Here is a 19,084-nt window from a genome sequence, read left to right on the forward strand (position 1 = left end):
TGATTTTTTGTTTTTGTTATTTTTCTTTCTACACCATGATTGTATATGTTCAATGCTTTTTTAATTGTTCTGTTATGATTCTGGCTTTTCAACATTTCTTTTGTACTTAATATACACGATATGTCCAGAATGTAAGATAAACTTTGATAATTATGCTACATGTAAAACGCCAAAAATATTTTTGGTTTCTTTTTTGTGCAAATGAAATAAAATCTGAACAAATGAATGCTTAGAACTTGTAAAAATTGACGCAAATGCAATGCGCCCATCCAAAGCTTATGCGGCTTGATTAAAAATATATAAACATGCAATTTCCTTAGATTTGACAGATAAATAATACTTGACGGGTGGGGATGCACTGAATAAAAAAATCAGTTGATACAAAATCAGCAGCAAACTAGCTTATTTTTTATTTATTTTTTAAATCCACAGAAAACAAACGATAATGATGAAAGTCTTTACGGTTCTACCATAGGCGGATCAAGGGAGGCTTGCCCCCCCCCCCCTTTTCGTGGGAAAACTTTGGTCGATTATATAGGGAATTATTGAAGCATGACTATAGAGGCCCCCCTTGGGTCAGTCAGCGGCCCCCTCCCTTAGTTAAAGTTCTAGATCCGCCACTGTCTATATATACCATAGACACACACTAACGGATTCAACAAAATTAAATGTTTTCCAGAGGTACAAAAGATACATTTTGTTTATGTAAAAAAAAACAATGTGGTGTATATATGTTATATACATATGCGTAAAAGTAGAATGACTATTATTCAAAATATTCAATTATCATATTCATTAAGATATATAAAAAAATCAAGGCTGAAAACTATGCTTAGTAAACCCAAATGAATGATTGATTTTCTAGCCTTTTTTGTACAAGGTCGTGCGAGACCGTTTTGAAAAAATATTAAATTCATGTATCATATTCTGTTAAAAAACTTCTTTTCATAAGTTTATACGTTTACTATTTTCACTGACTATTTGTTGCTTTTATCTTATTTTTTTCTCCTCTTGAAACACACATTGTTTAAATCTTTAATCGATAATCTCGATAGGTTTTTGCCAAATTGTACTATTCGAAATACAAATTTTGTGCTACAAATGTAGATGGATGATAATTTCTGTGCTTGTATGTTCTTTTTGTTGCTTTAAACGTTTCGTTGAAATGTTCGCGCTATAATCATATTCAAGTATTTGAGGAAAAGAAAATCAAATTTGTTTATGTTTATTGGTTACAATAATGTTATTTAAAAATAACGTCGTCTTTGTAATAAAAGTACATAACCGGTACATGTATCTCAAAGACTTCGAATTTTTTTGGACACATGTATTAACAAGATGCAACAGTTCAATTGTACGTTACAATATAGATTTTATATGCATTTGTTGAATTTGTTTTACCTATGTAAATTATTAACAACAAAATATATTTATGAAATAAAAGTTAATATTATTAGCTGCTTACGGTTTTTATTTCTAAGCCATCTGGATTATGTCCGGTACAAAGTCTAAATTGTCATTCCCGTCTCGAAAGAATGAATATGATTGTATCATTTCATGAACGCAAATCCTAAAACAAAGGCACGGCGGGTTTTGTTGTTGTAATTGCATCTCTCTAACAAAGCTAAAATAGGTTCAACAATGAGACCAGAATCAAACCCTATTACAATTTCAAGGCGGACACCTAGCAAATTTCCCGTATGAAGTCTGCCTTATATGAATAAAGGAACAAGTCTGCAAGAAGGTGCTAATTAGTGAAATCAAATATTAGCTGGAAAAGAGTAAAATAACAAAAATACTGAGATTTAAGGAAAAATCAAAATGGCAAAATCAAAAAAAGATCAAACACATCAAATAAATGGAATATAACTGTCATATTCTCTACTTGGCACAGGCATTTCCTTATGTAAAAAATGGTTGATTAAACCTGGTTTTATAAATTGATTAATCTACCACTGAAATGACGGTCACATTAAATTCCATCATATTGACAACAATATGTATGCAAAACAAACAGACATAACAGGTAAAAAATGTAAAAAAGTGAGGTACAGCGGTCAACATTGTGTTTAATCCTAGTCACTATAAAACAAATAACTATTTCGACAAAGCGAAACAAAATGACATAGAGACACTCTAGAGACGAAGAACATTAGAAAAAGACAAGAATACAAAACAAATAATTGTGGATATATACATAACAATAATATGTCCATAGTACACGGATGCCCCACTCGCAAAGTCATTTTTTATGTTCAGGGGACCGTGAAATTTGGGTCAAAACTTAAATTTGGAATTAAAATTAGAAAGATCATATCATAGGGAACATGTGTACTAAGTTTCTAGTTGATGTAACTTTAACTTCATCAAAAACTACCTTGACCAAAAACTTTAACCTGAACTTCGCACTATCATTTTCTATGTTCAAAGGACCATGAAATTGGGATAAAAACTATATTTTGGCTTTAAAATTAGAAAGATTATATCATGGGTAACATGTGTACTAAGTTTCAAGTTGATTGAACTTCAACTTCTTCAAAAACTACCTTGATCAAAAACTTAAACCCTGAAGCGAACGGACGCACAGACGGACGCACAAACGGACGAACGAACGGAGGCACAGACCAGAAACATTAGGCCCCTCTGCTATCGTAGGTGGGACATAAAAACAGAGCCATGCCCAAAGTATATTACCAAGATGAACTATACAGTAACTGTGAAAATAATACAAATACAAATAAAAAGAATATTGTAAACACGTTATTAAAATGATAAACAACGGCAAAACCTATAATCTATACTTGAAAACCATCATGTGATATTTGTAAAGTTAGTATGGAATATTTATCAACAAGGTATGTCTTCCTGTGAACTTCATTATAACAAGGACAAAACGTTCTTTGACAAAACCGTTGTTCATCAACTTTCAACTCAGACACTGGTGACGTTTTATGAAGTCTGAACCGCAGCTGTAAGCTCTTTAATACCGAATGAGTTGGCAGAAATGAATATCAAAGGTACCGAGATTATAATTTAGTACGCCAGACGCGCGTTTCGTCTACATAAGACTCACCAGTGACGCTCATATCAAAATAGTTATAAAGTCAAACAAGTACAAACGAAGTTGAAGAGCATTGAGGATCCAAAATTTCAAACAGTTGTGCTTATAAATCTTCGGGTTTCAAATGTTTGGCTTTGAGCGTTCCTGATGAAGGTAAATCCAGAAAAGCGCTTCGGACGCAAGAAATTATTAAACGTGTTGTTTTAATATTTTGTGCCATATACATGTACAAATAAGATCATTTATGCCTGGGATAAGAAAAATCTTTCAAAGTTTTGTAAACAGAAAATTTATTAAAATGACCACATAATTGATCTTTATGTCAACAACGAAGTGCTGACTACTATGCTGGCGATACCATCGGAACGAAACATCCTATATGCAGGTGAAGTGGGTAAACTGCTGTGAAGGTGGGTGAATGTATAAGTTCAAAATTGAAATAGTCTCGTTTGTCATGGATTATGGTACTGAGATGACCTCCTGAGTCAAATCCGAAATAGAAGTATTAATTGAGGAGGAGAAAGCCGTGTCTGAACTATACTGTTTGTAAAATGCAAAATAATGAATTACTAGTATTCGGAATACTAAGGATTTTCTTATCCCAGGCATATAGATTACCTTACCGTATTGGCACAATTTTTTGAATTTTGACAATACTCTTCAACTTTATACTTGTTTAGCTTTTAAACTATTTTGATCTGAGCGTCTATATTTAAACATACCCTATTAAATTATTTCCCTAACTTATCCCATTCTTAAAATCCCATTCTTAAATTTCATATGTGCTCCTGAACTGATATCACCTATACAAAAATTTCCCAGATATACCTGTTAAACATATCACATTTTTGTAATCACAATTGTGTTGTATAATATCAATCAAAACTCATTAATATACTTTCTTTACAAACAAATCTATTTTTTGGGTAAATATTTCCCCTTCGACATGTAAAGCTTTTTCTTTTTTTTCTTTCCTCCCAAAAGCACTTATTAGCATCAGAATATCATTCTCGGGTCTTGCATGATACAAGCATTTTGATTTTTCACTGCAGAGAAAAGGAATCGTTAATTGAGTTTAAATTTCATCTCAACCAATGCACATTGTTTTTATAACATAATCTATAATAAACAGTATCTAAAATCTCCAATTATTGGCAATTTCAACTTCGTGCAGTACACCAGATTTTTTACAACCATAAACACAATACTTACCGTCTTGTCAATATATTGTATTAATTAAATATTTACTTTCCTAGGAATTCTGCTTTTTTTAATGCTTATAAACTTACAACCACTTGCAAAGAAAACAAACCACTTGCAAAGAAAACAATCCTAAAATTTGATGAAATCCTCTCAATAAATAATTATTACATTGTACTAGAAACAAAATAAAAGCAAACATTTAAAACTATAAATATAAAATTCATGATCTTTATAGCGTCTATTATATTAGTTATGTATTTGAAATTATCTTTAAATACATCTACTTAATTTCAGCATTGGCTTGTTTGGAAACCTGGATAGCTCTGCTTCTTGTACAGGTAGCAGAAGTATTCCTTCCTAGAAAATTTAAAAAATTCTAATCATATAATTCTTCCATTTTGTTTCATATAATTTCTCCTTAAATCATCCAACATGTACTGTTTCAATCCACTATCCAACCATATTTTATGTTTACTTTCAAACCCCATTTAAGTTGAACTTTTAAGCCATCTAGAAACTAGAAAAGCACATGCACTTGTCTCAGAATTTTTGTTCTGTATACCTTAATATAACACAAGGTACTTAACTTGCATTTTCGAAAAATGTCAGGCGGTGACGAAATTCCGTTAAATGCCGCTTTCTAGGCTGTCAACCCCACTAAAACTTGTATTATCGAAAATCTAAATTGGTTTATCTTCACAATGGTGTATAATATGCCTACATTTGTTGTCGGAATCATCCGTAGCAATCCTACCTAAGTATGTCAATCGTAATAATTATTCCAACCGCTCCATTTTTTCTGAGACAACTGCCTGATAGAAAAGATGTATTTAAGGGACGAAACACACAAGGCCAAACCGACACATCAACTTATTTTTTCATCAGAACGAAATTGAGTTAAATGAAATTTATGTTTATCAAATATTCAAAATTATCTCTAAAAAAACTTTCCACAATTAAGAATAAGTCAACCTGGCCTTGGGGTATAATCAGTAGTATCTTTTCCAAGTTCGCTATTATATAAAAACCAAAAACTCGTTTACTGGATTTGCACGAATCAAGTTTTATTTTTTGTTGTTGGTGATATTAATGTGTGAAACACCTACTGGTGAGTTCTATTCACACATCCATATTGCAATACTATGCTATCAATATATACTCATTTAAGATCTTTATATTTTGCAACCTGATTTCATCCTACTTAAAAATCTTCTTGCAAATAGTTTCCTCCAAAGAATGCATTTAAAGGCAGTACTTGTAGTATACTCCCCTTTAACTAGTATTATACCTCATTGAACTCTTTATAGAGTACACTGCTGTATGATTTGTCCCTCAGTCAAGTTTTTTTTTAATCCCAACTATCAAAACCCTTCTTTTGTTAAATAAAGATCAACAGATAAAAATATCAATAACTGAAATAAACAATTTCTATCCACTTTTCATTCAGAAACAATATTTTTGACAAACTTCGTATTCAAGCTATGTAGTTATGGATCTATAGGGGTCTAGGAGTTGGAACCCTCCTTTTTTGACAATCAATGCATTTGAATGGGGACATATAGGTGGACCCCCTTCCCTTTTTAAAAAAAAATGTTTGATCTGCCTCTGCTATCAAAAATGTTCAACACTACACATTCTAAATATTACCAGAAAACATGTACTAAAGGGACACAACTCCCAAGACTAAACACACATCAAATTAATATTCTTTAGAATAACATTTTGTTGCATTAGATTTATGTTTTTATTTGGTTATATGATTTTCAAACTATCTTCAAAATTAATCTTCACCATTAAGTAATAGGTCAACCTGGCCTTTGGAGTATAGGCAGTACTCTTTTTTCTTAGGACACTATCACATTTTCTTGAACTTATTGTCACATCAAACACCTATTCTGACATTGCAACAAAGACAGTTCTTACAATATTATAAACGGTACCAATTTTTCTGCATTTCGACAATACATGTCTCTTCAGTGGCCAAAATATGAAAAATCCAAAGCTTATATAAAAGAGGAAGAGCTTGAATCCAAAAGTTCCAAAAAGTATAGCCAAATCCGTGAAAGGAATCATAGCTTTGCATGAGGGAGATACATTCCTTAATTTATGATGATTTTTAATATTTTGTAACAGCAAATTTAATAACACAAAAAAATCTGCATTTTCATGCCAATACCGGAGTACTGGCTACTGGGCTAGTGATACCCTCGGGGACTAACAGTCCATCAGCAGAGGCAACGACCCAGTGGTAGTAATAACATTAACGGTACCAATGTTTCTGCATCAGATGCGCATTTTGACAAAACATGTCTCTTCAGCGATGCTCGTGGCCAAAATATGTAAAATCCAAAGCTTATATAAAAGAGGAAGAGCTTGAATCCAAAAGTTCCAAAAAGTATAGCCAAATCCGTGAAAGGAATCATATCTTTGCATGAGGGAGATACATTCCTTAATTTATGATGATTTTTAATATTTTGTGACAGCAAATTTAATAACACAAAAAAATCCGCATTTTCATGCCATTACAGGAGTACTGGCTACTGGGCTAGTGATACCCTCTGGGACTAACAGTTCACCAGCAGAGGCATCGACCCAGTGGAAGTAATAATATTAACGGTACCAATTTTTCTGCATCAGATGCGCATTTCGACAATACATGTCTCTTTAGTAATGCTTGTGGCCAAAATATGTAAAATTCAAAGATTATATAAAAGATGAAGAGCTATAATCCAAAAGTTCCAAAAAGTATAGCTAAATCCGTGAAAGGAATCAGAGCTTTGCATGAGGGAGATACATTCCTCAATTTATAATATTTTTTAGTATTTTGTAACAGCAAATTTAATAACACAAAAAATCCGTAATTTTCATGCAAGTACCGTAGTACTGGCTACTGGGCTGCAAATACACTCGGGGACTAACAGTTCACCAGTTTTTGATAATATTGATGTGTAAAACACCTACTGATGAGTTCCATTTACAAATTCATATTTCAACTATGTGCTATCCATACCTATCCATTTAAAACTTCAAACTTCATTAGTTGGGGTACGTAGTGTGTATAAGGAAGCCGTACCTTTTATCAATTATTACGCCACATGCAACAAAGTTATAATGTTTTTGAGCCGTTTGTCCGTCATGTACACACAATTTCTTTAGTCAAACTCAAATAGAACAACACAAATTTCCTGACAGTTTAATAACCAGGATACTGTTTCTTTACCAATACCAACACCATCACATAGCTTCAAGTAAATCAATTCAAGCAAAATAGTTGGTAAATGAAATGTGACAAAATGCCTTAAATCTGACCGTTTAAGTTCCTTATGGTATAGAACCACTAATGCAGGCCCGATCCAAAAGAACATACAAGAAAGTAGTATATATCTGAAACAAAATAGTTCTAACGCATATATGTAGTCTTCGTATCAAATAAAAAATTTGGGAACTGTAATCCTTGTTGAAAGTTATTTCAAATATGTTGTTCAAGTCAGAAGTACCGCATTTCTTTCTTACCAAAATGTTGTAAACGTTGTGTCGCGTTTGATGTGTTTTTTAAACGCTACAAAAGTAAAAACAAATACATCGTTTAATAAGTCTTTACTGACCCTGTTGGAACTTTGAATAAAGCATGCACATGTTGGTAAACAATTTTTTTACAAACGTAGAAACAAAAACTTCGTTTAAGCAGGTCGAAGTAAGAAACAAATGTAGCGTTTGTACTAACAAACGACAAACGACAAACTGCAGACGCATTTTCATCGTTTGTATAGTTTGTCAAAGTTTATGTAAACATTACAAACGTATGTTTGAAAGAAATGATCAAAACATGTACGCGCTTAGCCGTTTGCATCGTTTGTGTACGAAAGAAATGCACTCATAATTAAAAGTCAATTGTTCATGAACAATTGATAGGTCTTTCCTTTTTTCTTTTATTAATTGCCTTCTTAGTTTAAAAATATATGGTTTCTAAGGACTTTTATGTTTATAACAAGTGGTTGCTAAGGACAAAAATCATTCATAAGGATAAACATATTACTGTTAGTATTAAAAATGTCATATGTACTATTCATAGTATTTAAAGTTAAGAAAATAAGTGATTGTTAAGGACTTATATGTCGTTGCTAGGGACAAAAATGTCATTTCCAGTATTAAAAATGTCATATTTATATTATCCATAGCCTTCTAAGTTCAAAAATATATGGTTGCTAAGGTGTTTCATGTCGTTGCTAGGGACTTGACCTCTGACCTTGACCTAACTTTGTAGATCTTATTATGCTGATCATTATTGCAGTTCAAAGTTTCTTTCTATCTCTAACCACTTTTGGGTTATAAGCAAACAATCATCATTTCGGACCCCAAAAACAGTTTTGATGACCTAGTTCCATAACAGTTGGTCCAATGATTTTAACCCCAACATAACAAATGTAGATCTCAACAAGACACACATTTCCTCTGTTACATTTTATCAGCCATCTTTTACGGTTATTTAGGAAATCCGATAACAAGCTAAGGTCAAAATCTAGGTCATGACCTTGACCTTTGACCTTAGGTCAATTTTCATGTCCATGTCAATTAATGATCATTGGTGTTGATCCTAGGTGGCTACAATTTACAGTTTCTGAGTTTCAGTGGCCAACCGAAATTTGTTAATTTTCAAAGGGGCATAACCCTACCAATGAGTTGTTGAATCTTTTCGATTCAAATGTAACGAAGCACAAGGGTCTGTTCCTAAACAAATTCCACCCTTTGTTTTTTTTCTACCTATTATGGTTATGGAGTTAGAATGATAACAAGGTTTTTGGTGTTAGGGGAGATAACTCCTATAAAGGAAATGTTACGGGGTCGTGCCCTCACCACAAGATAGCTTTTGGTCAACCGATACTAAATACCTAATATCATTTCAACATGTCGCGTACTTTTTTTGGGAAATTTCGTTAAAGTTTGGCGGAAAGAATAATAATAATAATAATAATAATAATAATCAGAAGAAATACAGTAAGGTCTTTCCTTATAGAAAAAGGAAAGACCTTAATAAAGATGTATTAAATCAAAGTAAACAAAACCCGATAATAATAAGAAATGATAGGACTAAAATAATTGACCAGCGATTGCTTGCTTATTTAAAGATAGTGTTATGTCATCAAATCCATTTTACCGTGTAATACATTTTGAACACTATCTTTTTAGTCCCATAATATTTGTTAAAATTTAAGAGTATGGTTATAAACTCATAAATATATGAAAATCAAGAAGCATGGAATTTAGTAACAAAAACAATCTAGGTCACTTGTATAAATGTATAGATATTCAAATTACCTTTAAAAAGTTAAAAAAAAATCTGTATTTATCTTTCAAAAGATTGAACAGGTAAATAGTCTTACGAATACTTGTCTTTGCTTGCATGTGATATCCATTTGTTTAATTTGATTAGATTCGAAAGCTACAAATGTAGAAGTGAAAATAATTTTTGCCTACGTTTTTAATATTTGTATTTACTTAACAAATATATGCACAATACACGATATTCAATAGTATTGTAGAAGAAGCCATTCCTCAGAATATGAGACGAAGATCTATTACAGATAGTTTAAATGTAAAAATCAACATTCCAGCAGATGATTTGAAACCAGAACCACTACACGAGGATGAGTTTTTTGAAACCCACAGAGATAGTGCAGATCAATTGAACAAACTGGTTGAAGACGATTCAACTCCAGACCATAGTCCAACAGGAAGTGATTTATTACTAACAAAAGGCACCGAAAAGATAGACAGAGAAAGTGTTCATTCAAACAAAAAATGGATTATTAAATATGTAATTCTCCCGTCGATGATTTGTGTGATTCTGTTAATACTCTTTGTATATGTACTTTATACCATTAAAACAGATAGCCATGTTCATGAAGGCCACAACCAATCAAAGGTTAGTACCCTCTTAAGAAAAGATACGTTTGTTTCATTAATACGAAAAGAAAAAAAAAGAAACAAGTGTCAAATAACTTAGTTCACTTGTAGTAAAATATGACCTTGAATTTTTTTCAAAAAGTTTTTTTCCCCAGAAAAGTATATAATTATAAATTCTTTATATTTGGTAAAACAAATATCTTCATTATGTAGCATTATTGCTTCAAAAGTCAGCACATTTTTACAGGTTTTGTCGAAATTTGACAGTTTTGTAAATATTAGAAAGTTTTAGGAAAACCTTGACCGCAAATACAATCCAAAATGTTTTCATGCTATGGTTAATATTGAATTCCTCAATACAAATATTTTCAGGATCAGAAAAGGTACCTGAAGTTAATAATGGTAAATAAAGGCAACAGTAGTATACCGCTGTTCGAAATTCATTAATCGATTTAGAAAAAAACAAATCCGGGTTACACACTAAAACTGAGGGAAACACATCAAATATAAGAGGAGAACTACGATACATCATTACAATGTAACACACACAGAAACGAACTATAATATAACATTGGCCATTTTCTTGACTTGGTACAGGACATTTTAATAAAAATAGTGTGTTGATCCTGGTTTTTTGGCATGCCAAACCAATGTTAAATATATCATTAAAATGACAATATTACATTACAAGATTACAATACAAATAAATGGTAGAACAGATAGAACAGAGTAACAAACGAACAAAAGCTAACAAAAGGTATCTGGTTTAAAATTTAATACGCCAGACGCGCGTTTCGTCCTCACAACAAATTAAATATACATAAAAATTGGACTAATACTGACGTTACTCCACAAATAATGCATTATCGTAATTTATAATATAAAGTGCCTAAAAAGAAGTTGCTTCATAATGATATTAAAACAATGTATTTTTTAAATCAAAGAAAATCGGGTCTGAATTAAAAATCATTTAAATCTTTGGGCAAATTCAAGGCCTTCGTGGAAAAAATCCTAGGTACAGTCAAATGTGTCGAACAAAGTTGCAACCTAGGATTCAAAAAAATATTTACTACCTGACTATTTTAATCAATATCTAATATATAAATATTATGCTTGTGCTCCTGAAAGTACTGTACTCAACCAAAACTATTTTGTGTCCCTATGGTAATACATAAAACAACCTTTTCGGGATTTCATAAAAACGCTTTAGATTGCAAAACGGGTTTTTTTACAACGTAGTCAGTATATATATTGCATAAAATCTTTTGTTTTGTTTGTGTTTTTCACTCTCGTAAAGTGACAATGTCATTTTGATCAAATAAGTATGCAAATAAAAATATTAGATAAACAGGTATTTAATCAAACTGATTTTACACCGGTATGTTATCTTCATGTGTAGTTCAACACTTATTGATAATACGTGTGTTATACAATGACATAATCATGAGAAGGCAGTGGTCATTAAATGTGAATGTGCTTCCAAATGATCCTATTTTAGACGAACTAATCACAAAAAGTGGACAAGAACAATCGTTTGAAACACCATCTATAAAAAATCAAAATCTACATTTTCATGGAAGTGATCATAGCATATCACAAAAGGATATATCTCTGGAAATAGAATCTCCCGCCTTTATAAAGCGTTTACAAAGAAATACTTCAATAACTACTGCAAGAAATTTATTTGGCAGAAAGACATGTTTGATCGTAATTTTGATATTAGTGGTGTTTATAGTTCTGTGCGCGTTGCTGATTCACAAGATATTAATAAGTGTGAACGATATTGAGATCGATCCTCCACACAGTAGCCCCAAGGTATGATTAATTTCTCACATAAGGCCACTGAAGACTATCGTTGACCTGCTTTTTGCTTCACATAGAATTCATTTAGAATTAGATGATAAATACTCTTGATCCATCGCATTGGCTATATAAGTATAAACACAAATATCTTAATATTAGTTAAAAGTTACACAGGAGGAGAAATCAGATGATTATATTATTTGAATTGTATGTTAAAACTATCACATCCAAGGAGAAAATATATGAAGTACTATTATACAATGTATGTGGGTTGTTTTATCTTCTTCTGTAGGAGCTGAGTTTGTGCTCCAAGCGTATCAAAACAGAAAAACAAAACCATAAACTTGTATAAAATACAAGCCTAAAAATGTATACGTCAGAAACAAATGCATTACAAAACACACTAGAATCAAAAACGTTATAAGAACAAATAACAAACGTAGTTGAAAAGCATTGAAGAGAAAAATTCCGAAAGGTTTCGACCAATACAGATAAGGTAATTGATTTCTGGGTTAGGAAACATCCAGTATTTTTAAACATTCAAAGATCTCAAAGATCTGTAAACAATTAACACAGAATACTTACCACATTTATGATAAATCATGTCAAAACAGAAGTGCTGCCTACTTAGCTGGACCATTACCATGTCGACGTTCCTGGATTAAACCGGATTTCAGGGTTCTTTCAATCACACACCTTATTTTGAATTACCGTATTTGGTGAATGTTTAAAACTTTTTAGCAAAACAAATCAAATACTTTTTATGGACTATAACATAATTAAAAGCCAAGGCGATTAGTAAACCTGCTTTATTAATTACATTATTTCATTTTTAAAGGAGACAAATAATGTGTTAAAATTTGCTTGATTTATACGTAAAAATGCAAATAATTGGTTCCCAAGAGGAAAATGTTTCACCTAATTATTTACATTCATATTATCACATTTTTCTTCAAACATTTCGTTAAAATACACTTTCAAAGAAATTATTCTTGAGTTTTTACTTTATTTCAGAATAATATGACTCAAAGTGAAGATATGAACACAGTATAGGTAAGCACGATACACTATACGGCTTTCTCATTCAACTAAAACTGATCGCTATGAAAAATCACAATCGTCTTAAAAAGTAAAAACACAAAAATACTGAACTCCGAGGAAAATTCAAAACGGTAAGTACCTAATCAAATGGCAAAATCAAATGATAAAAAAATCAAACGAATGGACAACAACTGTCATATTCCTGACTTGGAACAGGCATTTTCAAATGTAGAGAAAACGGTGGATTGAACCTGGTTTTGTAGCGCTTAACCTCTCACTTGTACGACAGTCTTATCGAATTCCATTATATTGACAACGATGCGTGAACAAATAAAATTGAGAATGGAAATGGGGAATGTGTCAAAGAGACAACAATCCGACCAAATAAAAAAACAACAGCAGAAGGTCACCAACAGGTCTTCAATGTAGCGAGTAATTCCCGCATCCGGAGGCGTCCTTCAGCTGGCCCCTTAACAAATATATACTAGTTCAGTGATAATGAACGCCATACTAATTTCCAAATTGTACACAAGAAACTAAAATTAAAATAATACAAGACTAACAAAGGCCAGAGGCTCCTGACTTGGGACAGGCGCAAAAATGCGGCGGGGTTAAACATGTTTGTGAGATCTCAACCCTCCCCCTATACCTCTAACCAATGTAGAAAAATAAACGCATAACAATACGCACATTAAAATTCAGTTCAAGAGAAGTCCGAGTCTGATGTCAGAAGATGTAACCAAAGAAAATAAACAAAATGACAATAATACATAAATAACAACAGACTACTAGCAGTTAACTGACATGCCAGCTCCAGACTTCAATTAAACTGACTAAAAGATTATGATTTCATCATATGAACATCAGGCACAATCCTTCCCGTTAGGGGTTTAGTATCATACCATCATAACATATATGAGAAGAACATAACCCGTGTCATGCCAACAACTGTTTTTAGAATAAATGTGTTTAGTTCCGACGCAAAGACCTTATCAGTGACTCAATATTAACGCCAAAATATGCAATCTTTAATGACTTGACAACAGTTTCGTAATTATATCCCTTCTTAATAAGTCTATTCAAAGGTTTTGTAAGTTTCTGAGGTGAATACTGACACCTTTGTGCTTTATAAAGAATATTTCCATAAAAAATTGGATGTGAAATACCTGAACGTATAAAAAGTCTGCATGTTGAGCTATATTTACGAATGATGTCTTTATGAACTACTTGTAATTGCAGTAATTCCGCATATATTTATAGACCCATTTCCCATGTTATAACAGGAGATCTTAACATCGTTCAAGACCGAGAGTTAAAATCATTCCTCAGTAAAGGACCTAAATATCGTCCCCCGTCAATTATTAATTGGAATGAGTGTCGTAATATCATCCACGACTCACTCCATACTTACTGTATGAAATGGATAAAACGGGAAAAAGCTGACAAAAAATCTTTGGACTCTTTTTTTAATTCAGTAATGAAGATAGTTGATATACGTATTCAACATTTTAAAGAACATTTTACTATTAACAATAACCACAATAAACCTATTTCTCGTATCAAACATAAACTAAAAGAACTTGTTTTTGTCCCGGCCGATAAAGCTGCTAATAATATTATTATTGTTTGACGTAAATTTTACATTGAGGTTCTGAAAAAGGAAATCACCAATTCACCTACATTCCAACTGACTCCATTTTCAGAAAACGAAATCTGTAACAAACATAAACTTTTAGCCACCGCTTTACAAGCAGAGCCAAATACAATGAAAGTCCCAACTATGTATTGGCTTCCGAAGCTACACAAAACCCCTTACAAATATAGATTTATTTCGTCTTCAAGCCATTGTTCAACTACTAAATTGTCTATTCTTCTTACCAGCACACTTGGTACAATTAAAAACCTTATAATAAATTGTTCAAATAAGGCCTTCGATAATAGTGGAATAAATTACTTTTGGAGTGTCAAGAACTCGTTGGAAGTACTTGATAAATTGCATGCTCATATTTGTGATTTTGAATCTGTTCAAAGTTTTGATTTTTCTACCCTGTTTACCACATTGCCTCACATTCTCATTAAGAAAAAATTCACACACCTAATTAAATGGGCATTCAAAAAATCAGAATGTGAATATATATGTTCAAACTCTTTTAGGTCATTTTTTAGTAGCAATAAACAAAAAAACTATGTTAATTGGACATGCTTTGATACTATATATGCCCTTGAATTTTTACTAGATAACATTTTTGTTCGCTTTGGGGATTCCGTATATCGTCAGATTATCGGAATTCCAATGGGGACTAACTGTGCACCACTTATTGCGGACCTCTTTTTGTATTGTTATGAGTTACAATTTATGACAAAAATAAGCAAAGACCCATCAAAACAACATCTGATAAACAAATTTAATAATACTTTTAGATATTTGGATGATATTTTGGCTCTCAATAATGCCGACAAACTTTGAAAGGTCACAAATAGGGGTACAATTTAAAAGTGGCGTTAAACATAAATCATGGTCCGAGACCACTATTATTTCGTAGTGCATTTCTTTTAGAACATAAATGAAAATGAAAAAAATCCCTTAATGAAACTTTTACAGTGTGTAGTACTTCTTTTGGGACAAATTATATCAAAATTATAGAAAACGTCATCGGCTCTAACTCAAAATATGGACAATTTTATGTTTAGGGCGTCTTAAAATCTTTTGACAGCTTCCGAAGTGCTAATTTTAAACCTTTTTCAGCTGGACCAAATCACTTCTTTCCTTTAAAATTCTGGACCCAAATTTTTTTACAGTGTAATTTCACCCCCTACTTGCAATTTGAGGCATTAAACATGGAGAAATAAATTTGGAAGGGGTATAAAAATTAATGACAAGTAACCCACTGTCAACACTAAGGACTACATTTGTGAACAACGAAAATCAAGGGACGACAATGCGAAAATCAAGGGACGACAATGGTGGTCTCGGACCTCATCGTTCAATTTATCAGATTGATCTATACCATTTGGTTTTCAAAATAATATTTTCTTTCATTTATCTGCTATTTTGTACATATAAAGATGAAACATAAAAACATATAATACTGATACCTATTTAGACAAAATACAGGACATTCTGTTCAAAATGTTTTACTATTTAGATCATTTGTCACACTATTCGGGTGTCGGACAATTGAGTATCCGACTAAATAAAAAGCTGGTGTATTTTTTGAAATTGATTAAAACATTGTATACTCTTATTTATAATACAGTAGGGCACATTCCATAAAATTTACAAATGCTCATTGATCACAATCAAAGAAAAGGAGTAACGACACAGTTGTTGAAAATGTAAAGCTACCAGTCTTGTATTACAACTCCAGTTTCCTGTGCATGTCAAAACATGGAGGGAAACATAATAGTTTTTTTCTGATTTTTTTCTGAACTCAATTTTTACTGTTTGATTATAGGTTTATGCTGAATTGAAACATATATATGGACTTTAAAAAATATTGCATCTTTTGGGGGATATCAATCCAGGAAAGTGGAAGGATATCATGTTTACTGCAAGTGGTGCGGCCTAGTAAAACAGCAAACAGAACGTATAAAAAAAATACTTCGACTTCAGCATTTTGTAACTTTTTATTTTCGTGGCATGATGCATTTTTTTTTCTCTCTCGATTAAATTACAATTTCACATTAGTACATACATGATATGAACATGAATTTTTTTTTCTATGTAGCATTTTTTATTTTTTCAAAGATCAGCTGTTGTGCATGTAAGCTTATAGAGCAGTCAATTACAAGACTGCAACCCAAAGGCAAACATATTTATAACTATTTCTTCAATTTGAAACAATAAAACGTATTTTTAAAGTTGTCTGAATTAAATATTATTAAGATATGCATCTGTTGTTTTTTATTCAAATTTGACATTTTGAAAAAATGGTAAATAGTTCAGTCTTTGGTCCTATTCGGAACATTCCGTGTTATCTTCACCAAATCCGACTGAAAATCATGGCCAATGCTTTTTAAGATAAAAATTAAATAAAATAAACACATAACAAAGTTGATTAAAATTTTAACTCATTTTTTTTTTTAATTTAGACTCATTTATCTTTGATCAAAGAATCTCATTGAGATGAAAGCTAACGGGGGGAAAAACATCAAAATAAGACTTATAGAAAGGCTTTTTAAACTAGGACTAGCCTTACTTCAATTCTTGCTTCGACATTTGTCTATTTTAACTGACTTATTAAAATTAGTATTATTTGTAATTGGTTGTCAAAGGTACCAGGATTATAATTTAGAACGCCAGACGCGCGTTTCGTCTACATCATCAGTGACGCTCATATCAAAATATTTATAAAGCCAAACAAGTAAAAAGTTGAAGAGCATTGAGGATCCAAAATTCCAAACCGTTGTGCCAAAAAAAGGTGACAGTACCCAATTTATTTGGACACAAAAACATTTTTCTTAATGCAAGATTATGCTATTTTGTTAATTAAGTATATGAAATATGTATTTTAATAAATTCTTCAATTCTACATTCAATGTTTTATTGTAAGACATCATTTTAACTTTTATTAGAAAAAATTTCATCAGAAGATTCCTAAAATATTGAAAAAAGTAACAAAAAAATTGAGTTAATAATTTCTGAAAGCTCCTTTCTATCTTAAAGACTTAACTTAATCTAATGACTCAATAATCGCTTCAACAATAATTGTTTAGAAAAAAAATATAAAAATAGATTTAAATCGAGAAGCCCTTTAATGCGGAGAATGGCCTATTAATATATTGACATAAGACACTATATTCTAACATTGATTCCATATGCACTATATACATAATATGGTTCCATGTGTTTACAACAGTTCTAAAAATATTGGAATGGGTTCGCTGAAAATTTTTGAAGTATTGATTAGTGACTAATATTTTACTGATATAAAACAGTGCTATTCAGCCATCGAGATGAATAATTTGCGATTTGATAGATCAGAATACATTTGTCGAATACCATCCACAAAATGACTATGAAAGATGAAAAAGATTTCGTCGTACTTTTGGAACTTAATAACTCAAGGGTTAAAACAACATCAGAGAAATATGTTTGGGCCGTGTTACTTCTGGCTGTTGTAATTATTTTATTGGTTTTATCTGTAGGAGGCGTGGTAATATATAAAATTCTACAGGCTGGTTCTGAAAACATCGTTTTAACGAAAGAATTCAATATTTCGGTAAGCTAAAACTTTTATACCCGTCCTAAAACATTGATTTCAACCTTCAAATTCGTTTCACTGTGTAGTTGCTTATGATCTTTCTACGTTGTCACATGAAACAGTAAAACAAATTCAAAGAAAAACATATTTAGTCTGCTCCATGTTCGGGTTGTTGTCGCTTTGACACGTTTCCCATTTCCTTTCTTAATGTTATAGCAAATCATTATAATTAGAAAGAGGCAAAATAATGACAAAAATAATAATTAAAAAAACGGAGCCCGTCTATCCACAAACCACCTTACATGTACAAAGAAACATATAATGAATGACAGGAACCTAACAAAATTCATCCAGATTACTCCGTTGCAATTTCTTCCTAGTTTTGTGATTTTACTTTTATATAACAATATCGCGATGTTGGTTATTGGTACTCAATTCAATAGTAGATTTCACATTTATATTTCTTTTTTAGAGCATAAACTAATGTATCGTTATATGTTGTTACTTGGAAGAAATGGAAATGTGTAATAATCGTTATATCGAAGGAAAAAAGCTGGTTTATACTGCAGAAAACGAATACCAGTATGAAACAATGACTAAACGTGTGTGTATAATTCAGGGAGTGGTGATCGCAGTGCATGATGTTGAGCTGTCCATTATGAAGACTTATTCAAATGTTTTGAACAGTTATATAATTATCGATAAAAAGTTATAATGTGTTATGCCAGTTATTGATTGTTTTATTGTATTACATATATTCTATTAATTCAATTGTCGTTTAAACTTATTAAAATATTCAGTTGCTCTATCAAAAAAGTTTTTATAATAATCTAATTATATCATCATAACAGACATGTTTATTACTTGT

General features: G+C 31.6%; 1 protein-coding gene across 1 annotated transcript; it reads left to right on the top strand.

The window, feature by feature from the left end:
- Positions 1-9,628: 9,628 nt before the first annotated feature.
- On the top strand, positions 9,629-18,803 carry LOC134709668 (uncharacterized). The gene is made up of 3 exons (XM_063569817.1): positions 9,629-10,187; positions 12,986-13,024; positions 18,689-18,803. Exons 1-2 carry the CDS (start codon positions 9,825-9,827, stop codon positions 13,022-13,024), a joined length of 402 nt encoding a protein of 133 aa, XP_063425887.1. The 5' UTR covers positions 9,629-9,824; the 3' UTR covers positions 18,689-18,803.
- The last annotated feature ends 281 nt before the right edge of the window (positions 18,804-19,084 follow it).

This window comes from Mytilus trossulus, chromosome 3, assembly GCF_036588685.1.
Source record: "Mytilus trossulus isolate FHL-02 chromosome 3, PNRI_Mtr1.1.1.hap1, whole genome shotgun sequence".
NCBI classification, from domain to species: Eukaryota; Metazoa; Mollusca; class Bivalvia; order Mytilida; family Mytilidae; genus Mytilus; species Mytilus trossulus.